The sequence below is a fragment of the Megascapheus bottae genome, chromosome 22 (genome assembly GCF_031878675.1).
Source record: "Megascapheus bottae isolate mThoBot1 chromosome 22, mThoBot2.hap1, whole genome shotgun sequence".
Classification (NCBI taxonomy): Eukaryota; Metazoa; Chordata; class Mammalia; order Rodentia; family Geomyidae; genus Megascapheus; species Megascapheus bottae.
The window spans coordinates 7,118,385-7,138,944 of record NC_143530.1 but is presented as its reverse complement, the minus strand read 5'-3'; the positions used below and the strand labels follow the sequence as shown (position 1 = coordinate 7,138,944).

Below are 20,560 nucleotides of genomic sequence, written 5' to 3'. Positions count from 1 at the left end.
GAGGACAGACTCTCGGGGCACTCCCTCCCGCGGTACAGCCCCCTGCGACGACTGGCGTCCTCCGTGTTCTCCTCCTCCACGCTGGAGACCGAGCATTACCCGCATCCCGGCGGCGGCGGCTCCTCCGGGTCCCTCATTCAGCGCAGCCGCTCGGCCGAGAGCAGCCCCGTGCGGGCGCCGCACCGGCGCCACGCGCCCCTGGCCGCCGGCAACCACAGACTCGTGCCCTCGGTGCTCCGCATCTCGCGGTCCCAGCTGCAGCAGGTGTGGGCCCGGTTCACCCACAAGACCTAGGCCGGGCCCCGGGGGCGGGCGGGGGGCAGCGGAGGCGGGTCCGTCCCGGGGACGCCGAGACCGAGGCACAGACACGCCGCTCCCCCCGCCCCTCGCAGTACCCCAAAGCGGCGGCCCCCACGCCGTAGCCCCGCCCCCGAGGCTCGGGCCCCGCCCCCAGAGGCTCGGGCCCCGCCCCCCAGAGGCTCGGGCCCCGCCCCCAGAGGCTCGGGCCCCGCCCCCAGAGGCTCGGGCCTCTCCCGATGGTGCAGGGCGGGTGGGGCGCCGGGCTGGAGCCCCAGGGGACGCCGTGTCTGGGAGGGGAGGTGCAGATGCAGGTGGAGGTGGGCCGCCGCTCTGGCACCGGGCTTGTGGTTGATCTGCGGTTTCTTGGCATGGCCAGGTCTGAACCCTACTCCCCCCCAGGCTGGTTGTGGGTGCTGCCCGCAAGCCTGTGGCTGTGTCTTTGGCACATCCGTCTGGTGGCCAGGGAATGGGATAGAGAGGCCTGGCCAGCCTGGGTGTGTGCCATAGGACGACGTCTTTATGCTCAGTAACGGGGCGTGGGCAGTCACCAGTGCCCTGGTTAGCCTTCCCTATGCCATAGCCACAGAGGTTTGAGTCCCTCCCTGCCATATCTAACCCTAGAAGATCAGGATTCAGTCCACTGTGTGCGCACGCGCACACACACACACACACACACACACACGTCTGCACACACGTAGACACAAGCACTCCTGAGCTCCCCAGTCTGGCCCAGCTCCTCAGGTTTGGGGGACAGATGGGAGGGGTTCAGGACCTGCCCCTAAAGGCAAGCTAGACCCCATCTGTGAGGAGACCTAGATTAAAATGCATGTGTAGAGGGGGATCCCCGCGGGGCCGCGAGTTCAGTGGCAGCAGAGCATCTCAGGACAAGTCCAGACAGGAGCAGCTTGCCTCTGTACCCCTAGGGATCCCTGGCCCCTGATTGGTGCCCAAGGGCGGTGGTGAAACCATGGTAGTGGGTAGGCAGGTGGAAGGAGGTCCAGATGTCTGTCCCCTGCCCTCTCTACCCATTTCTTTCCCCCCCCCCGCCCCAATTACTTCAGGGACACCAAATTTCCCTTTCCCATGCCAGCCAGCACCTCCATTCCCTGCCCCCTGTGACGGTGTCAGAGAGGGTGTGGGAGGAGAGGAGACCTGATGATGTGCAAAGCGGTGGGTTCTGTGTGACCGTGCAGTGAGTGAGTGTGTGTGTGTGTGTGTGTGTGCTCGAGTAAGCTCATGCACGAGTTTTTGCACATGTGTTGGAGCTGCCAGGGAGGAATGCTCAGGCTGCAGATTTACATCATCTCCAGGTGACTGGTACTCATGGAGGCTGCATGTGTGCGGCCTCACGTGTGTGGGCAGACGCACGCATGCGTCGTTAGGGAGCCAGAAATATGTCTATGCAGTCCTTGGTAGTTTCCCGTGTTCCACTCTCAGTCCTGTGCTGTCAGCTTCCCTCTCTACTCCAGGATGCCTATGGTTAGGTCCTGTGCTGAGGTCCCCGCCAGCCTTGCAGGGGAAAGGGGCTGTGAGTATGGTATGCAGTGCCCGAGCTCAGCTGTCTTGCAAATGGCCAGCATGGAAATATGGTGAATGCCTCATTTGCACAAGCTACTCTCATAAACCAGTTGCTTTGCCAACCCCCGCCCCTACTTTTTCCCATTTTCCCACACCTTTTTTAATGAGGGCACCTTTTCCATCCATCACATATTCGTGTGTGTGTGTGTGTGTGTGTGTGTGTGTGTGTGTGTGTGTGTTGGTACTGGGGCTTGAGCTCAGAACTTTAACACTGTCTCTTAGCTTTTTTTTCCTCAAGGCTGGCTCTCTACCACTTGAGCCACAGCTCCACATACAGCTTTTTGGTAGTTTAGTGGAGATAAGAGTCCCATGGACTCAAATGCCCCAGCTGGCCCTCAGATCTCAGCCTCCTGAGTAGCTAGGATTACAGATGTGAGCCACTAATATTCAGCCATCACAGGTTCTCTAATCCCTGTGTCCCTTCCCACCCAGGCTACCGATTGGGGAGGGGCTGGAAGACCCTTTGGGAAAGAACAGAAAACAAAGCACAATGGTGAGGCCTAGGGTATACAGGAACCCCATTCCCCTGCTCCTGGCCTGACCCCCTTGTCCTCTGGCCTCTTCCCAGCCTTCAGGTGGGGGCAGGGATGAGTTGAGGGGGTTGTGCTTGCCATCCACTCCATAGCCTAGCCGCACCCCGCTATCTAACATCCTTTCTGGAGAGTTCCCCTAACCACCCTTGAGCAGAACTCCATCCTGTGACCAGAACCCTCTAGAGGTACTCTAAGACCCCCCAAAGTGCCTTAAGACTTACCAAAAGCAATGGCACTGGCTTGAGCCTCGTTTTAAAAGCATTACAATGACTGATTCAGAAGCCCTCTGGATGGGGCCGGCTAAGCATTCTCAGTGTGACCCTCGGCCTGCCTGGGGGACAGAGTCTCCTTCAAAGCAGAAAGCATGATTCAAAACATTTGTCCTTTCTGGGACACCTGTTTGCATCTTCTTTGGAGTGGAGCAGTGCTTTGTAAGCCATAAAGCTCAGAGTGAGCAAGAAGGGAACCTCACTAAGGACTGTCTTTTCAGGGTTGTTTTGACTTTGGGGAACTGCTAAGGTCATCTGAGCTATCTGTGTTAGATCAGGGGAGGTTTAGGACTACACAGCCTGGCTGCTAGGTAAGGTAGACTGGTTTTCGCTATAGGATTTTTCTAAAGTGCAGGCCAGAATGTGTGGAGAAATGGTGCTGAGGCTGGGGAAGGCCCTCCCCTTCCCCCTCTCCTGCCCAAAGTCAGCTTTGAAAACAGACAGCACTCTGTTGTACTTTAAAGGTGATGTTTTTGTAATTTGTACCCATACCCCGCACAGAGTGGTGTCCTCCAGTTATTTATTTTCTATTTAAGTCACTGGCGCACAGGGCTTCATCATGTGTCAGGCCAGGATGTGAGCACTTTACAATATTAACTCATTTAAAACCTCAGTCTACCCTGTAAGGTAGATCCTAGTGTTACTGCACTTAACAGTTAATCAAAGACATTTAGAGAAGCTACTGATGCTGAATAACAGGTCTGGTTCCACAGGCATCCATATACATTTGGTCTGTGTATTGCTTTTCTCATGGTCCTTCCTTGTTGGCATCCTCTCATGCAGTCTAGAGAAGAGTTGTCTCTCAGCCATCCTTTCCTTTCTAACCCCATGTTGCCACGGATCAGCTGAAATTGCTGGATTCCATCCCATGAGCCCCCCACCCCTTGCAAGTCCCAAATGATCTCACACATCCCGTAGCATCTCTGGGGATAAGGGTGTGAGAAGGCAGGTGCTTGAACCCTTGACCTTGACAGTCTGGGCAGGCTCACAGCGCAGATTCTGGCTTCCCTGAGCCCTGACGAGGAGACTCTGAACAAGCATGCAACCAAGCCCTGTCAGGAACTGGCAGTTTGGGGACGGTGGGAAATTGGGGTCACAGGCCACCCCAGTCACTTTCCTTAGCTCAACTGGTGGTTGCCACTGTCTCATTTTTATGTGAAGTCTCCCAATTTTTAATGGTGGGCACTAAAAATTTAGATAGCTGGCATCTAATTTTAAGAAACAAATCCAAAGCAGGTTTTTTGTTGTTTTAAAGGAAAGATGCATGTGTGAGCCCAGCACAGGCAGCCTCGGGAGGCGGGGACCCCGGGAGCCTGAGCAGAGCTGTGCAGGGGCACTCGCCCCTCCCACAGGGGCGTCTTAGGGGCGGCATGGCGTGTGCGTGTGCGTGTCGTGTGGACGCACATGCCTGAGTGTGTGGCACAGTGGACTTGTTCTTGGCGAGTGGAGTGTTAGGACGGTGTTTTGTTTCGTTTTTCTCAGCGGGTTCTGTTAAATTCTCAGTAACAAAGGCACATCCTCACACAGCTTGAGCCACAGCAATAAGTACTCAGCCATCCACAGACCCCCGAGCCCAGCAGTCTCCCGCTGCGCGCCCAAGTCTGGGAGGCAAACAGACCCGGCCCTGCCCTGGGTGGGCGCCTCTGAGCCAGGCTGGGCTCGGCCCCCTCCTCTGCCCTGACAGGTCCCTTTTTCTGGGGAGGGTTGGTGCTGTCTGCTGGCGCAGGGTGGGTGTGGGAGCTGCCATCACAGCCCCGCGTCAGGACTGAGCGGGGTGGCAGGTCGGGGGCGCCGTCTGGGCGGGGCACAGACAGTGGTGTATTGGGTTTGCTGGGCGGAGGGCCTGACGCCCTCCCCCCCCATGGTACGCTGAACTCCGTTAGATCCGGGACACGCCCAGCCCGAGGGCGGCCGCCGGGGGGCCTCCGGCGGAGGGGGTGGGTAGGAAGCCCCGCCCCCGGCTCCGCCGTCACGCCGCGTGCACGGGGAGGATGCGGGGTTCGCCTGGCCCCGACACCTCGTGCACCCACGCGTGCACGCACTTGGTCGTCCACGGCGTTCCCGTGCTCGCAGCTCCAAGTTTCTAACTGTCACTGGACCCTGCCCGCCCGGCCTCACACCGCGAATGTAGCCGTCGAAACCAGCTGCCACGGCGCCGGCCCGGCCTGCAGGCGACAGGGCTCGAGGCCGGGCAGGCCTGCTGGGACCCGAGCCCCCCTCGCCCTCCCTCTTCCCTCCAGCCCCCTGGGCTGGGGCGGGCGCCCCCACACCCCGCCTGGCAGTTGGATGCCAAAGAGCCCAGAGTGGAGGGAGCCGCCCGCCCCTTCGCCCCGCGCCCGCGCCTCACCCCGTCCCACACGAAGGGCCCTGGGGGTCCCCGCACCTCCTGCTCCACTTCCGGCTCTTCCCCCGCCCCACTCCCGAAAATAAAACTCAGGGACCAACATCCGCTTCCTTTGCACTTGCTCCGCCGACTCCTCGCGGCCGAGGGGCCCGTGGGGGAGGGCGGGCCCGTGGGGGAGGGCGGGCCCGGCCCGGGGCCCGAGCGGACGGACTGCACGGGGCGGGCGGGGCTGGGTCCAGGCCCCGCCCCCGAACCCCGGCCCCGCCCCTCGACCCCCGGCCCCAGCCCGGGACGGGTGCGACTGGGGAGTTCAGCCCCAGGCCCGCCGAGCGCCCCGGTTCCCCGCCGGCCCCCTCCAGGCGAGGCGCCCCGGCCGGGGGCGGGGGGCTCGGGGCCGCCCAGTCCACCCCTCGCTCCCACCGCAAGCCCTTCCCGCCCCTCCGCACTGCAATAACTGTATTATACGCTTGCTGTGCCGCCCGCCCGCCCGAAGCATGCGCGGAAACAGCCCTCCAGGCGGGCGCCCCCACCCCGAGCGTCCCCCCGTGTACACGCGGCGGCCCGGCCGGGCAGACGAGCATGCGCTGAGCCCCGCCCTAGACGGCGAGTACTGTACAACCAACACTTGAAACCGTCACGCACCGCGGGCCGGCGGGCGACCGGGCGCGGCCCCGCCGACGAGGCTGTGCGAGGGATCTTGTGCCTTTTGAAGTCCCTGTATGTTCATGCAGACAATCCGGAGAGCTTCTGTACTACCAAATCCTGATTAAAGACGCCTTCCAGGAGCCTGTGCCTCGCCTGCTTTCTTTCCCCCCGCAGCCCTGGCGCAGACCTCGGCTGGGGCACGGGCGCCGGGCAGGGCCGGGCTGGCGTGCTGCAGGCCCACCCGAGGGCTTTCGCGCCTGGTCCGCTGCGCTTCCCTCCCCAGCTGGCTGTTCATGGGGAGAGGCGGTGTGGACTCTGGTCTCTGCCACCTAGCTGGGGAGGGAGGAAGAGAGCCAAGCCGAAGGCTGGGTTTGTGGGGTGGGGTGCCAGGACCTGAGGAGGCACCCTGCCGACACCCCACTGCTCCCGGCTGGGCCCAAGCCAGTGTGTGTCATCCTCAGGACATGGAGGAGTCTCCCGACACACACACACCTAGGACATCCCCCACCCCAGCCCCGCCCTGGTGGGGAAGGAGACTGGGAGGCAGGGCAGGGCAAGTGTATGAGGCTGGTGGAGCTTTCTGGCTACCTGCTCCATGATCACAGCCCCCACCATCTAGATGCCCTCTTAGGGGAGAGGGAGGACTCTGGCTTGGCCGAGATGTGCTGAGGGGAGGGCAGGCAGACTGGAGGCCTCCAGGAGAGGCAGCTTTGTGGTTGCAGAGTGGTGGAGGCACTGGATCCACATCCTCATCTACTCAGGCAGGTTTGGGGGCATGGGGTGGAGGGCGCTTCGTCTCAGGGGCACTGGGGTGAGGTTGAGGGGGTTCACTGAGGGGAGGAGGGAGAAGGACAAAGCCCTCCTCCAGGCCAACAGGGCCTGGGGGTGTTGGCTCCACTCCTTTTTTTTTTTTTTTTTGCCAGTCCTGGGCTTGAGCTCAGGGCCTGAGCACTGTCCTTGGACTTTCTCAAGGCTAGAGCTCTACCACTTGAGCCTCAGCACCATTTCCGGCTTTTTTCTATGTATGTGGTACCAAGGAATCGAACCCAGGTCTTCATGCATGCTAGGCAAGCACTCTACCACTAGGCCAAACTCCCAGACCTCCGCTTCTGCTTTTATTGCTCGACTCATCCTATCCCAGCCCCTGACCCCTCTGCACCTTGGGAGTTTGAACTGAGGTTTAAGTTCCCAGTCTCTGAGTTTGGCCTGAGTTCTAGATAGGGAGTCTCCCATGTATACTTCCTCTGCCGGCTGCCCCAAGAGTCAGGAGCCTGTCCCCAGCATCAGTGTCCCGGAGCACCGCATGGGTGTGAGTCTTGCCAGCCCCCTCCTTTCACTTTTGCTGTGGACTGGAATCGACGTAGACTCTGTTGACTGGGATAAGCTGGGCTCTGGCTGGGAGCGCTGCCCTCAGCTCCGGGTGGAAGGGAGGGCTGAGGATTCCTCGCCTCTCCCCCCAAGATCCCACTCTTACCTCTGCATTTTGCCAAACTCTGTCTGAATCGCCACGGAGGCCTGGGAGACGAAAGCAAATCAGAATCATAAAGTTCCACTGCCCTGGAGGACAGCCTGAAGGTGTGAGCTCTGCCAGCTCTCGCTGCAATTTGTTGGCACCTGGCACAATCTTCCCTGCCAGCTGGGGGCAGGGTGGCACGACTGCTGCTTCTCCTCCTCCCCCCAGTGTCCACAGGCCTCTAGAACAAAGTACAAACGTGTCCTGAGGTGGTTTTCTATAAATGAAGACCCACTGGGCCACAGGGGAGGCAGGAACTGAGCCCAGGCTGAAGAGCAGGGAGCCGGATGTGAGAGGGGCAGGGCAGGGGCACAGCATGTGTAAGCGGGCCCCCATCCTGCAGACAGAACTGTCCCCACTCAGACTCACAGCCCTTCCTCCCGAACCCGCTGCGTGGGATCAGGATGGAGGCCGGGGAGGCACTGGCTAGAGCTCGAATCCCGGACCTCCCTGGCTGACCCGCTTAATCTGGACCAATCCCACATCAGTCCACGCTCAGATCTTTGTGGCCCAGCAGACCTTGGTGACCACTGAGGGTTGATTTTGGTGGTTATTCTTCCTCTCTCCTGGAGTCAGAGGAGGCAAGGATGGAAGGAGAGAGAGTTGTGAGCATGGTTGTACAAAGTGGGCACTGTGTGTGTTGTGGGGAGGGAATGCCGCCTCTGGATGGGAATTTTGCTGAGAGATTTCTGGATGAAGGGTGATCCCAACAGAAACGTTCAGGATGTCAAAGATGGGGCAGAGTCCTGTGGAGGAAGGCAGGCCTGGCAGGGCCATGGAGCCTCCCTGCTGACAGGGTAGATGGTGCCGGCAGGAGAGAAGAATGTTCAGAGCTGTGTGTTGTCCGCCTGGCCCTCGTGGTCCCCACTCACAAAAAGCTTCAGAGAGCCTCTGCTACCTTCTACCAGCCATTCTCCCTGACGGGCACATTGCTAAATGAGCATAGCAAAGCACTCTAGCTGGGCACATAGTGTGTGAATGGGAGAATAAGAGTGAATGAATGATATGGAAAAAGAAGAAAGCATTTGTGTGGGGCTTCTATCCAGGGTCCCAGTCTGCCCTCTTTGTGTTACTCCCCTGCCCCCACCAAGTCCTCACATGAGGCAGGTTATAGGGAAAATGGTGGCAGGTGGGGCGGGGGAGTCACAGCCTTAGCCCATGCTAGGCGCTAGGCCTTGGAGATTCCTGCCTTGGCCTCCACCAGCCTCGGCAGCCAAGCTTTATACTGAACCTCAGCCAGCAGAATGGCTCCTTCGCCTGCTGCTATAGGTGTGATGTGCAGGCCCTATGAAGGCAAGGACACAGTGACCTCTAGACCAGGATAAGAGGAGTGGGAAGGCAGGCAGAGACCCGACAGGGAGCTAACATTTGTTGAGCCTATTTGCTTCCACGACATGTGTTCATTGGTTTGTTTCTTGCTGATGCTAGAGCTTGAACTCAAGGCCTCATGCTCTTCTTTAGCTTTTTTTTTTTTTTTTTGCCAGTCCTGGGGCTTGAACTCAGAGCCTGGGCACTGTCCTTGGACACTTTTTGCTCAAGGCTAGAGCTCTGCCACTTGAGCCACAGCACCACTTCCAAATTTTTCTGTGTATGTGGTACTGTGGAATCGAATCCAGGGCTTCATGCCTGCTAGGCGAGCACTCTAACACTAGGCTATCCTCCCAGCCTTCTTTAACTTTTTTGCTCCTGGCTGGCACTTTATCACTTAAGCCACACTTCCTCTGCTAGCTTTTTGGTGGTTTATTGGAAATAAGTATGTCTTCGATTTGTCAAGCCTGGGCTGGCTGCAAAAACCAGAATGATCTCAGCTTCTTCAGTCATTATGATTACAGGGCATGAGCCTCCAGCACCTGACTTTATCTCCATATCTCTATTTGTTTTTGTGTAACAGACATAGCACACTCTGTGAAAAGAAAGGCTTTGTGTATCTTGTTCAACACTTAAACCACAGATGATAGGGACAGCAGATACCAGATGAATGAGTGAATTAAAAAAATGAATAGGGCCAGGAGTTTGGCCTAGTGGTTAAAGTGCTTGCCTAGCATGCACGAAGACCCGGGTTCGATTCCTTGGTACCACATATATAGAAAAAGCCAGAAGTGGTGCTGAGGCTCAAGTGGTAGAGTTCTAGCCTTGAGAAAGTCCAAGGACAGTGCTCAGGCCCTGAGCTCAAGCCCAGGACTGGCAAAAAAAAAAAAGAATGAATAAATGAAAGAATGAATGAAATCCTTCAGATGTGCTCTTCACAGGAAAGAAAACTGTATAAATCCACATAGAGAGAATAGAAGGCTACAGAGACAATAGAAGGGTGAAGGCAAACAAGTAGAAGGCAGAAATTTGTGATGTTTGCTTGGTGGTGGACAGGTAGTTTATGGGAGAGCATCTGTTGCAGTCAGGTAGGAATTTCCCATGAGGGGCCTGGGCAAAGTAACGTTCTGGGCCAAGTGTGAGGCACAAACTGCACCCTGAGAAGTACTGGAAGCCCTAGAAAGTCTGGGACACCGGGGGGGGGGGGGGGGGGGGGGGGGGGGTGGAGAGGGCGGTGCCATGGTAAAGCTGAGGCAGAAGAGAGCCACGTGCTGCGGGGTGGAACTTGCTCCTGTACCAAGGCTAGAATGTGTCACCTGAGAACTGTAGGGGCCAGAGAGAGATGGAGGCAGATGTGAGTTCTAGAAAGGCCTGTACGAAGGATGGATGGCAGGGGAGGGTGGAGAGGAGGAAGCACCGGGTGGGCTGAGGCTGGAGGAGCAGGCACAGACGTGGTGGTGATGAGGTATCAGTGTCCCTGGGCCCTCATGGGATGCACTGCGCTGTCGGCTCGGGAAGACAGAGGCCCAGTGTGTGTTAAAAGGCTAGCGAAGTGCCCGGCACTGTCAGTACCATCCCGCTGCCCAGTGAAGCTGTGTCAGCCCTCGCAGGCCTGGTGCATTGTGGGATGGACAGGGCAGAGCCAGACAAGACGCCAAGGTGCAGGAGACAGTGCCCTTCTTGTACGGAAGGAAGGAAGCAAATGGACGATGTGGTTTACGTTCTTTCATCCATCGTCACCTTGTCAGGGGTTCTGCACAAGGCTCCCCAGAGAAGACGTGAATTGCGTGTGGTCTGCATGCCATAGTGGACCTGACCACATCCTGGTTGACAGGTGACGCCGGGACCACAGGGAAGAGGCTCTCAAAAAGTGATACAGACCCCTTGCCTGGAGTGATCTACCTCCTCTCTTCCTCCTCCTCCTTCTCATTCTTCTTCTTCTTCTTTGGCTTGAATTGTGGGCCTGAGCACTGTCCCTGAGCTTTCACCCTCCAGGCTACCCCTTGAGCCACAGCTCCATTTCCAGCCTCTTAGGGTTAACTGGAGATAGGCGTCTCAGAGGACTTTTCTACCTGGGATCTCAGCCTCCCGAGCGGCTGGGATGACAGGTGCGAGCCGCCAGCGCCCAGCTGGGGAGGGTGATCTTCACGGCCGCCTTGTTCTGTAATTGGTTGAGGGGTCAGGATACGCGAGGTAAAGAGAGGGGCAGGTGAAATAGAGGGCAAGGAGACGGACAAGCCAGACTGGAATCCAGGCTCTGGTCCTGGGGCCTGCAGAGCCCTGGCTTCCAGGCGCCCCAGGGCAGGCGGGGGGGGGGGGGGGGGGGGGGCTCCATCCCAGGCCCGGGGTCCCGGGCAGGGCATGGCCTGGCTGCAGACCCGGCCGGCCGTGACTGAGGACCCCTCTGTGCCCCTGCAGGTGTCGGCGGCGGCGCCCCCCGCCGAGGTGAACGGCCTCCCGCCGGCGCTCCCGCTCAGCCTGCCCCGCCAGCCCTTCCAGCGGGATCTCTCCGACCACGAGCGGGCGCGGCTGCTCAGCAGGGTCCGCCGAGTGGGGTTCTCCCGCGTGCTGCTCACGGCCCCCGCGTACCCTCAGGCTAACGGGAAGGAGGACGAGGAGGAGGGAGAGGAGGAGGAGGAAGAGGAGGAAGAGGAGGAGGAGGAAGAAGAGGAGGAGGAGGAGGAAGAGGAGGAGGAGGAAGAGGAGGATGCAGGGGTTTTGGGGGAGGTGCTGGGGCCTCGAAGCGGCTCCAGCAGTGACGGGAGTGAGAGGAGCACGGACCGGAGCCAGGAGGGCGCCCCGTCCACGCTGCTGGCCGAGGACCACAGGGAAAGCAGGGGCCGCGCCTCCGTGGCGGACGGGGACCTGGAGCCTGAAGAAGGCTCCAAAACGCTGGTGCTGGTCTCCCCCGGCGACATGAAGAAGTCGCCGGTCACTGCCGAGCTGGCTCCGGACCCGGATCTGGGCACCCTGGCCGCCCTGACCCCGCAGCACGAGCGGCCGCAGCCCGCCGGCAGCCAGCTGGACGTGTCGGAGCCCGGCACCCTGTCGTCCGTGCTCAAGTCGGAGCCCAAGCCCGCCGGGCCGGGGCCGGCGGCCGGGGCGGGGGCCGGGGCCCCGGGGGCCGGGGCGGGGGCCGGGGCCTCCTCGCCCTTCACCAAAGTTGAGAGGACCTTCGTGCACATCGCCGAGAAGACCCACCTGAACGTCATGTCCTCCGGGGGACAGGCGGCCCGGCCCGAGGAGGAGCGCGCCGAGGGCGAGCGGGGCCCCGGGGAGCACGGCGCGGCCCCGGCCGAGGCAGCGGCCCCCGCCTGCCCCCGGGAGCCAGGTCCCCAGAGAGGCCCCGGCGCCGGGCCGGGCCCCCGGCCCCGCAGCCGCATCCCGGTCCTGCTGTCCGAGGAGGACACGGGCTCCGAGCCGTCGGGCTCGCTGTCGGCCAGAGAGTGGCGGAGCAAACGGGCGCGGCCGCCGCCGGACCTGGCGAGGCTGGCGATGGAGAAGCGGCGGGGGCGCCCGCTGCCGCGGCTGGCCTCGGCCGGGGCCTCCTCGTCCTCCAGCGAGGGCCCGCGGCGCGCCTCGGAGACGCTGTCCGGCACCGGCTCGGAGGAGGACGGCCCCGCCTCGGAGCCCCGGGGCGCCGCCCGCAGCCGCATCCCCCGCCCCGTCGGCGTCCGCGCGGCCCCGCCCGCGGCCCCGCCGCCCCCGGGCAGACCCCGCGGCGCGGCCCCGGCGCCCGACGCCGCCGCCCCCGGCAGGTGAGAAGCCCCGCGGGGCCCGGAAGATGGGCGGGAACCCCGGATCCCCAAGATGGGGGGAGGGAACCCCCGGATCCCCGCGGGGCCCGGGTCAGGGGCTCCGCAAGACCCTCACCCGGCTCGGGGGCGGGAGCCGGCCCGGCGTGGGGACCGCGTCCTCACGTCCGGACGCACACCCTCGAGAGGCGTCGGGACGCCCGGTCGCGGGCCCCCGGGCCTCGGTTTACCCCCCCGAGCCTCGTCTCCTCGGGGGTTCTGAAAACACCTCTCCCTTTTCTTTCCCTCCCTCTGCCCCTCAGCAGGCTCCAGCTGCAGAAGCCCCCGGGGTCCACCACGGCAGCCGACCTTCGCCCCAAACAGCCCCCCGGCCGCAGCCCCGGCGGGAAAGCGCCGCGCGCCCGGGCCCCCGCGCCGCGCAGCCCGGGCCTCCCCCACGCCGCCCCGCGCCAAGCCCCGCCCCGCCAGGAGAGCCCCGCCCCCTCGGCCCGGGGGGCCCCCTCGGCCCGCGCCCCGCCCGACAGCGCCCCCGGGCCCGCGGGCCCCAAGAAAGGACCCAAAGGGAAACTCCAGACTCAGCGCACAGCAACCAAAGGCCGGGCAGGGGTCTCCGAAAGCCGGGCCGGGGCCAGATCCTGACGCCCGCCGCCCGCTGGGCCCCAGCCCTCGCCCGGGCCCCCCCTCGCAGCCGGCCACTCTGGAATAGCTCCCAGCACAGCCTTACGCGCCCGCCCGTGCGCGCCACCGCGGCCCCACCTCCCCCTGCACCCACCAGGCCTCCACGGCCTCTGCTAGTCCCCTCCTGCCGCGCCCGCCCTCCTCCACACCCTGCTCCACCGCCGCTCCCGATTCCCGAAGTGGAGCTCGCTTCCCGGGACCCCTGGTGGAAGGGCAGCCTCTCAGATGCCGGGCTGGGAAGGTGGGGTTCAGAGGCCACAGGTCTACTCAGGTGTGTGTGTGGGGGGGCGCAGCTCTGTCCTGGACACGGCGGAGGGCAGCGGGCCGGCGATTCTTGGCTCTCTGGGGGGCAGGGACCCCCTTCTTCTGAAGGCTCTTGAGCCTGGAAGGAGGCTTTGAGAAGGTTCCACTCCTGCTCATGGCCCAGTCCAGTGCGCAGGATCCCTTCCCACGAGGAATTATTCCTGCCTTCTAACCTCAAGCCAGCCTGCTGCAGTTTCAGCCAATACTCTTCTCTCCTGAATGTGTCACACAAGACAAGTGGTTGGCGGTCACCTTCTGTGCTTGCCCTGGGGAGATCTGAGGACTTGGTTCTAGCCTGTCCTCCTCCCTGCTTTGGAAGAGATCTGAGCAGGGGAGAGAAGAGCAGAAACAGGTGGCCTGACTCACAGCAGTCCCCCAGAGGCAGAAAGGCCCGTGTCCCTTCCAGATTGTGTGCTGTGCCATGTGATTGGTCTCCAGTCCACACACCCCTTCCCCACCCCCCTTCTGCTCTCCCTTCAGCCTGGATAGGCTGGCGGCCCATCCCACCTCACCATGAGTCCCTCCTGCCTGCATCTGGAGCAGGCAGCACTCTGGCTGCAGAAGGGACACCCAGACCCCACCTTCCTCCCCACACACACCTGGAGCAGCCCCCTCCCATCTCCTCCATCCTCAGCTCCCCACAGCCTGTCTCCTGGCCACAGAGAGTAAGCAAAGACATCCAGGGAGAAGGCAGGCCGGCCTGGGCCTGTTCCTATGGCCTGGCCACGCTTGTCCGCCATCACCAGAAGGATGCCCACAAGCAGTTTGGTGCTACCAGCCCAACTGCTCAGTAAGAGTTAGCAGGCTTGGGCAGCTGCTTCCATGCCAAGAGGGCAGCCTTTCTGCAGAGCAGCCCAGGGAAGGACACAAGGGTGGACGGCCTTCTTGGTCCATCCCGTGCAGATGCAGAAGCTCCCAGAACACTCAGGAAACCTCTTCACACGCAGCCCTCCTTGCCAGCCAGAGCCCCTCCAAGGCCCTCTACTGCCCTCTGGGTCCCGCGGAGCTGCGGAGCTGGAAGAAGGCTGCTCCCTGCCACTCCACCTAGAGCTTCTCTGAACGACAATCAACTCATGCCAGGTGGGGCCAGGGCATAACCCCTGGTGCCCAGGTCCTTGCCACCAATCTAACCGTGAATGTAGGGACCCAACCTCACCTCTGCCCTAGGACCAACACCACTACCCTACCCTGGCTTGGGGAGGGGACTGTCCCCATGCCCAGCTTCCTTCAGTGCTGGAGCTGGCAGAGACGTAAAACCCTTCCACCCCTGGGATCCCATACCTTGCTAGGGCTCTCAACTGACCTCAGGCCTCTGAGTCACTGAATGTCACCAGGGGAGTGGGGAGGAGGAAGGCCCCTGGAGGGGCAGCTAGGGGCCTGAGTCTGCTCCTCTCCCCAGGGCAGAGGGGCCCACATAACCCAGTGTCCCTACCTGCAGCTGCACCAGACCCCCCCTCCCAGGTCCTAAGCCCCTCCTCTATGAGAGAGTGTCACTGAACCCCTCGGCCTCTCCAGTGTCCCCTCAGATGTAGGATTTGCTCCTCCAAACTTGCCCTCCCTCCCTAGCTGCCCCATGTCAGAGGGGCACAGGAGAAGGGCCACATCCCAGGCACAGGGCACCCTGCTTTCTCCCAGCTCCTGGCAGGGGCCTGCCTTGCTCAGCCTTCTCAGCCCTTGGGCACGGGGAGGGAGTTAGGGAGGCTCCCCCCTTCCTGGGAAGCCACCAAGAATGTTTACATGCCAAACAGAATGTAACAGCCCTCCCCACCTTTCCCAGTCATTGCATGGCCTCTGTCCGCTCCTGCCCCTTCTCACTCCCCCCCCCATTCCCTGGAAGCTGCTGTCATGATTAGAGCGGGTCTTGGAAGGGAAGTAGCCATTACACCATTAAAAAGCCTGTGGACCTTTGTTTCTTTTGGCCTGGATTATTCTCCCCTTTCAGGAGGGCAGGGCAGCACCCCTCCCACCCGCAGCCTGGGCAGGGAGCCAGGAGTACTAGTTGGTAGGCAAAGGGGCAGGGGCTATTTTGGAGTACAGAGGAGATGGGAGCTCAGGCGTGGTAGAGGAAACTTGATCAGGGCCACTTACACGGGCAAAGGAGGCGATCTTGTTATCCTCCTGACAGGAAAGCTGGTATTCTCAGGCCCCTGGCGGCCTCTGCTGAGGGCCAGCTGTGTTCTGGCAGGATGCAGAGCAGGAGGGAGAGAATCTGCATTGCCCTAAAGGCAGCAGGTGACACTGCAGACAGACTTTACCCTGTGAATATCCTTGTGCACATACAAAGGGATGTGTGTCAAGATCACTTGTGACACGTTGCTTTGCATTGCTCCACCAAGCTTCTTTGTAAAGCCGGAACCCTGGAAGTTCTGAACACTGGAATCTTTTTCATTAGTTTGGTTCAAACTCATCAGGGCACAAGTGGCTCACACCTGTCATCCTAGCTACTCAGGAGGCTGAGATCTGAGGACCACAGACCAAGGCCAGCCCAGGTGGGAAAGTCAGTGAGCCTCATCTCCAGTGAACCACCAGAAACCAAACTAAAATGAAAAACTGAAAGTGGAGCTGTAGCTCATATGGTAGATTGTTAGCCTTGGGCAAAAAGCTTAGTGCCTAGATCCAGAGTTCAAGCCTACAGACCTGGCCCAGAAGTGAGAGAGAGAGAGAGAGAGAGAGAGAGAGAGAGAGAGAGAGAGAGAGAGAGAGAGAGAATTGATTTAAATTCACTTGATATTAAAAACTAGTTTACAATCTTAACTTACACGTGTTTTTAGTGAAAGCATTTTTTTTTTTGCCAGTCCTGGAGCTTGAGCTCAGGGCCTGAGCACTGTCTTTGGGCTTTCTCAAGGCTAGAGCTCTACCTCTTGAGCCACAACACCACTTCCAGCTTTTTCTATGTATGTGGTACTGAGGCATCGAAGCTGGGTCTTCATGCATGCTAGGCAAGCACTCTACCACTAGGCCAAACTCCTAGCCCAGCATTTTGTTTGTTTGTTTGTTTGAGACAGTCTGGCTATGTAGATTATCCACGTGGGTATCAAATTACCATCTTTTCTTAGCCTTCTAAGCTCTAGGATTATAGTTGGGTGTTACCATGCCAGTTCGGTGGAAATATTAATGTCTTTCATTATGGGGCTCTATGCTAGATCCTATTAAGACAGGTTTTGGGTTTTTGTTTTGTGCCAGTATTGCGCCTTGGGCTCATACTAGTCTTTCTTGCTCACAACCAGCATTCTACCACTTAAACCACACTTCATTTTGTTGGTTAATTGGAGATAAAGTATCACAGACTATTTTTGGCTGGGCTGACTTTAAACGTAATTTTTAACCTTCTGAGTAACTGGGATTACTGAGTAACTGGTACTTAGCTATTGTTTGGCTCCTATTAGGGTATTTTACATTGTATGGAATATTACTGAATTATTTTTAAAAAAATTGCCCTCTGTTTCTATGCATCTCTTTATCATCTACGACCTCAGTAGTTTGGACAAGAGACTGTGGCCTGTAAAATCAAGGAGCCATGCTGGGCACTGGTGGATCATACCCTGGGTGCTCAGGAGGAATAGATCTGAGGATCATGGTTTGAAGCCAACCCAGACAGGAAAGTACATAAGACTTTTATTTATTTTTTGCAAGTCTTGGAGCTTGAACTCAGAGCCTGAGCACTGTCCTTGGGCTTCCACAAGGCTAGTGCCATACCACTTGAGCCACAGCACCACTTTCAGCTTTTTCTGTATATGTGGTATCGAGGAATTGAACCTGGTGCTTGATGCATGCTAGGCTAGCACTCTACCACAAGGCCACACTCTTGGCCCCTCATGGGACTCTTACCTTCAATTAACCACAAAAAAAGCCAGGAGTGGAGCTGTGGTTCAAAGTGATAGAGTGCCAACCTCGAGTGAGACAGTGCCCAGGCCCTAAATTGAATCCCCAGGATCAGCAGGAACAAAGATAAAAATGAAGACGTTGGAAGTGATCTAAATGGCCGTAGTTTGGAGTGTGGTTAGTGGAACATGACCAACCATAAATGAGGGCCATACTGTGAGGTGCTGGGAGACTCTAGAACGAAGCAGCCAGTTTCCAAGCCTGTGCACCTCTGGGAGCAGAGGCCTGATGGGCTGAGTGCATGGCAGGAGGGAGAACCTTTTGCATTTCGACCCTAAGGTCGCCGGGAGTGCATCTTCCACCAACTCATAAGCAATCTTTGTCCCAAGTCTGATGCTAATGGCACCTGATATGGGGACAAACAGGCCCAGGGTGGAAGCCCAGCTCAAAGCAGGACCCACTTGTCAGTACTAGACACTAAAAATAAACCATGAAAACCCCTCCATCCATGAACATGACCACTGAGAAATAATATTTGTCAATGTCACAGTGTGGTTCATCAACAAAACTTTTTAAAATGTTTCTGTTTATTATAATCTCTCTAAGCCACATATATCTAGGTCTTATACATAAAAAGGGGAGCATATTATACCTACCATTCTGAAATGTAATGTGATGATTTTTATGCCCATGATTGTGTCTTAAAATACAATTCTTACCAATTTTTAGAGTGACTTTGGCTCACTGAATTCAGTGGCCTGAGTTCCATCCCTGTACCACAAATTAAACTGATAAATTGACTTATATTTATATTGTAGAGGGGTAGCCTTGAGCTGAAGAGTTCAGGGATAACACCTAGGCCCAGAGTTCAAGTCCCACAACCAACCACAACAAAAGATTTACATACCATACGATTAAATTTAAATTATGGAACTCATTTTTCTGGGGCAAGTACTTATGAGTGGAATTGTTAGATCATGAAGAAAGTCTGTTTAACATTTTGAGAAATCCCCAAACTGTTCTGAAGTGAGTACAACATTTTAGCATTCCTATCAGCAATGACGAGGATCCTGGTGGGTTTTCTAAAAGGATATTTTATTAGCATACATTAGTTGTATAAGTGGGAAGGGCCTCAGAGCGACATTTGCATAAATACACACTAGTACCCCATTGGGGTCCTCCCTCTCTGCCACTTATCCTGTCCTCCTCCCTCCTTCTTAAAATGATTTCCTTTTTTTCTTTTTTTTGGTGGGGTATTAGTCATGGGGCTTGAACTCTGGGCCAAGACACTGTCCCTAGGCTTTTCAGCTCAAGGCTATTGCTCTACCACTTCAGCCACAGCGACACTCCAGCACCATTTCCAGTTTTCTGGTGGTGAATGGAGTCTCACAGACATTTGTGCCTGAGCTGGCTTTGAACCACGATCCTCAGATCTCAACCTCTTGAGTAGCTAGGATTACAGATGTAGTGACAGTTTCTTTGTGTTACTTTTGAACATTATGCACACATATACATTATAAGGTGCATTCAGATTTAAAAAATGAGAATATTTTCTGGAATTCCAATGGCAAAATAGATTTTTGTGGGGCCGGGAGTTTGGCCTAGTGGTTAAAGTGCTTGCCTAGCATGCACGAAGACCCGGGTTCGATTCCTCGGTACCACATACATAGAAAAAAGCTGGAAGTGGTGCTGAGGCTCAAGTGGTAGAGCTCTAGCCTTGAGAAAGTCCAAGGACAGTGCTCAGGCCCTGAGCTCAAGCCCAGGACTGGCAAAAAAAAAAATAGATTTTTGCCCCTTTTATGATGGAACCACATGGACAATGCTAGAAAAACAGGCAATACCAAACAAAAAAACAAGGAAAAACTCAAGATCTAAAATTTTTCACAACAATGTGTTTAGATATATTTGTTAACAAAGAACATTAATTAGATGGTCGGGCCTCAGTTTCCAGGGAAGAGTAAATGAGTGGAGTAGTAAGCCGGGTAGAAGGGTGAGTGTTGATCTGGGGGGGGGGGGGGGAAGAAGAGAGAGAGCGAGAAAGAGAGAGACAGAGAGAGACAGAGAGAGAGAGACAGAGAGAGACAGAGAGAGAGAGAGACAGAGAGAGACACAGAGACACAGAGAGAGAGAGAGAGAGAGAGAGAGAGAGAGAGAGAGAGAGAGAGAGAGAGAGAGATTCAACCATGAGAGAGAGAGAGAGAGAGAGAGAGAGAGAGAGAGAGAGAGAGAGAGAGAGAGAGAGAGAGAGATTCAACCATAAGACAAGGAAGTTTTGAGAGGAAACTTAGAGGGGGGGTGTCCAGGACTCAGCCTGTATTCCACTCTCCAGTGCACAAGCCTAAAGATTGGGCCATTGAGACTCATTTTGTAGCCTATAAGGTATTTTGGCTTAAGTAGGAGAATGTCCAAAGAGCTCAGCAGGGAGTCTGGTCTGGATGTGGAGGGTGGGAGTTCGGTGGAAAGTAGAAAAGCATAGTCCCGAAAGATGTACAAGAGGAGGAGTCTGGTGAGTGTTTACAGGGTTTGGACGGAAGGCATTCTTATGTACCCCAAGTTCCTTTTCCAGAGGTAGGGTCAGATTCCCCAATTTAGGCATCCCCCAAATAGGAAATAACTGGCCAAGGAGGCCATAGGAACCCTCTGGTGGTGCCACGTCTGGCTAGATAGGGAGCAGAAGGCTCGTAGTCACTCACCAGATGTGGAGAGGGGATGGGGGGTGGATGCATAAATCAGCAATGGTAAAGGTGAGAAGTCTGAGGTGGGGTTGCTCACAGCTTCCAGTCGTTTGTTCGGAGGAGGGGTGGTCAAGGAGATGGATTAACCCTCAGAAAGAGAAGAGGGAGAGGGGATCCACTGACCCCTGACTCTGACCCCTCCCAGGTTCTTGGCACCAAATATCAGGTTTGCTGGAGAGGAAATCTGTCAGATGGTTCAGGCAGAAAAGAATTTACTGGGGAGAAAGAGCACACTGCAGGCTTGCACAAAATGGAGGTGTGCAGAGACAGAGGGGAAGGAAAAAAAGGAAGGGAGAAAAAGATCAAGGGACTTACTGTTGAACTGGATTACACAGGGAAAGGCGGGCGCAGGGACCATGTGTGGAAGTGATTGCAGTGATTGACAGCCAGGTGATTACTGGCTTCACAGGTGAAGAGGAAAGGGGCGGGGCTGTTCTCCCAGGCAGCCCTAACAGTTTTGTTATCTGTTCAGTGTGGGAGTTAGATTGAAGTAGTGGTTTCCAACAGTGTTTTTGTTGTTTTTGCTTAGACTTTTTAGCTTCTGAAGAAAATCTTGGGGTACAACTGGGCAACCCCCCAGCCTGGTATCTGGGAAAATCAACTCAGAATAAATTTGACTTCGCTGGCTTCAATCCTGCTCTTGCTGCAGGGGCTCATCTAGAAAGGGATGAAGTCAAGTCAGCCAGGTGGCAAAGGGTCCTGAGTGATGGGGAGTGGATGAGTGCAGGATTCCCTAACCAGGCCGATGCATGCATGCACTAGAGGTACACAAGCCAG

The 20,560-nt window shown here is 57.4% G+C and overlaps 1 protein-coding gene across 4 annotated transcripts in view; it reads left to right on the top strand.

Moving 5' to 3' along the window:
- The window catches only part of Ttbk1 (tau tubulin kinase 1), a 36,023-nt gene extending 22,950 nt beyond the window's left edge, over positions 1-13,073 (top strand). For all 4 annotated transcript variants that reach the window (XM_090355610.1, XM_090355609.1, XM_090355612.1 and 1 more), the window contains 2 exons: positions 10,909-12,248; positions 12,548-13,073. In XM_090355610.1, the coding sequence (XP_090211736.1) occupies positions 10,909-12,248; positions 12,548-12,884 (1,677 nt within the window). In that variant the 3' untranslated portion in view covers positions 12,885-13,073. The remainder of the gene's footprint in view (positions 1-10,908; positions 12,249-12,547) is intronic.
- The last annotated feature ends 7,487 nt before the right edge of the window (positions 13,074-20,560 follow it).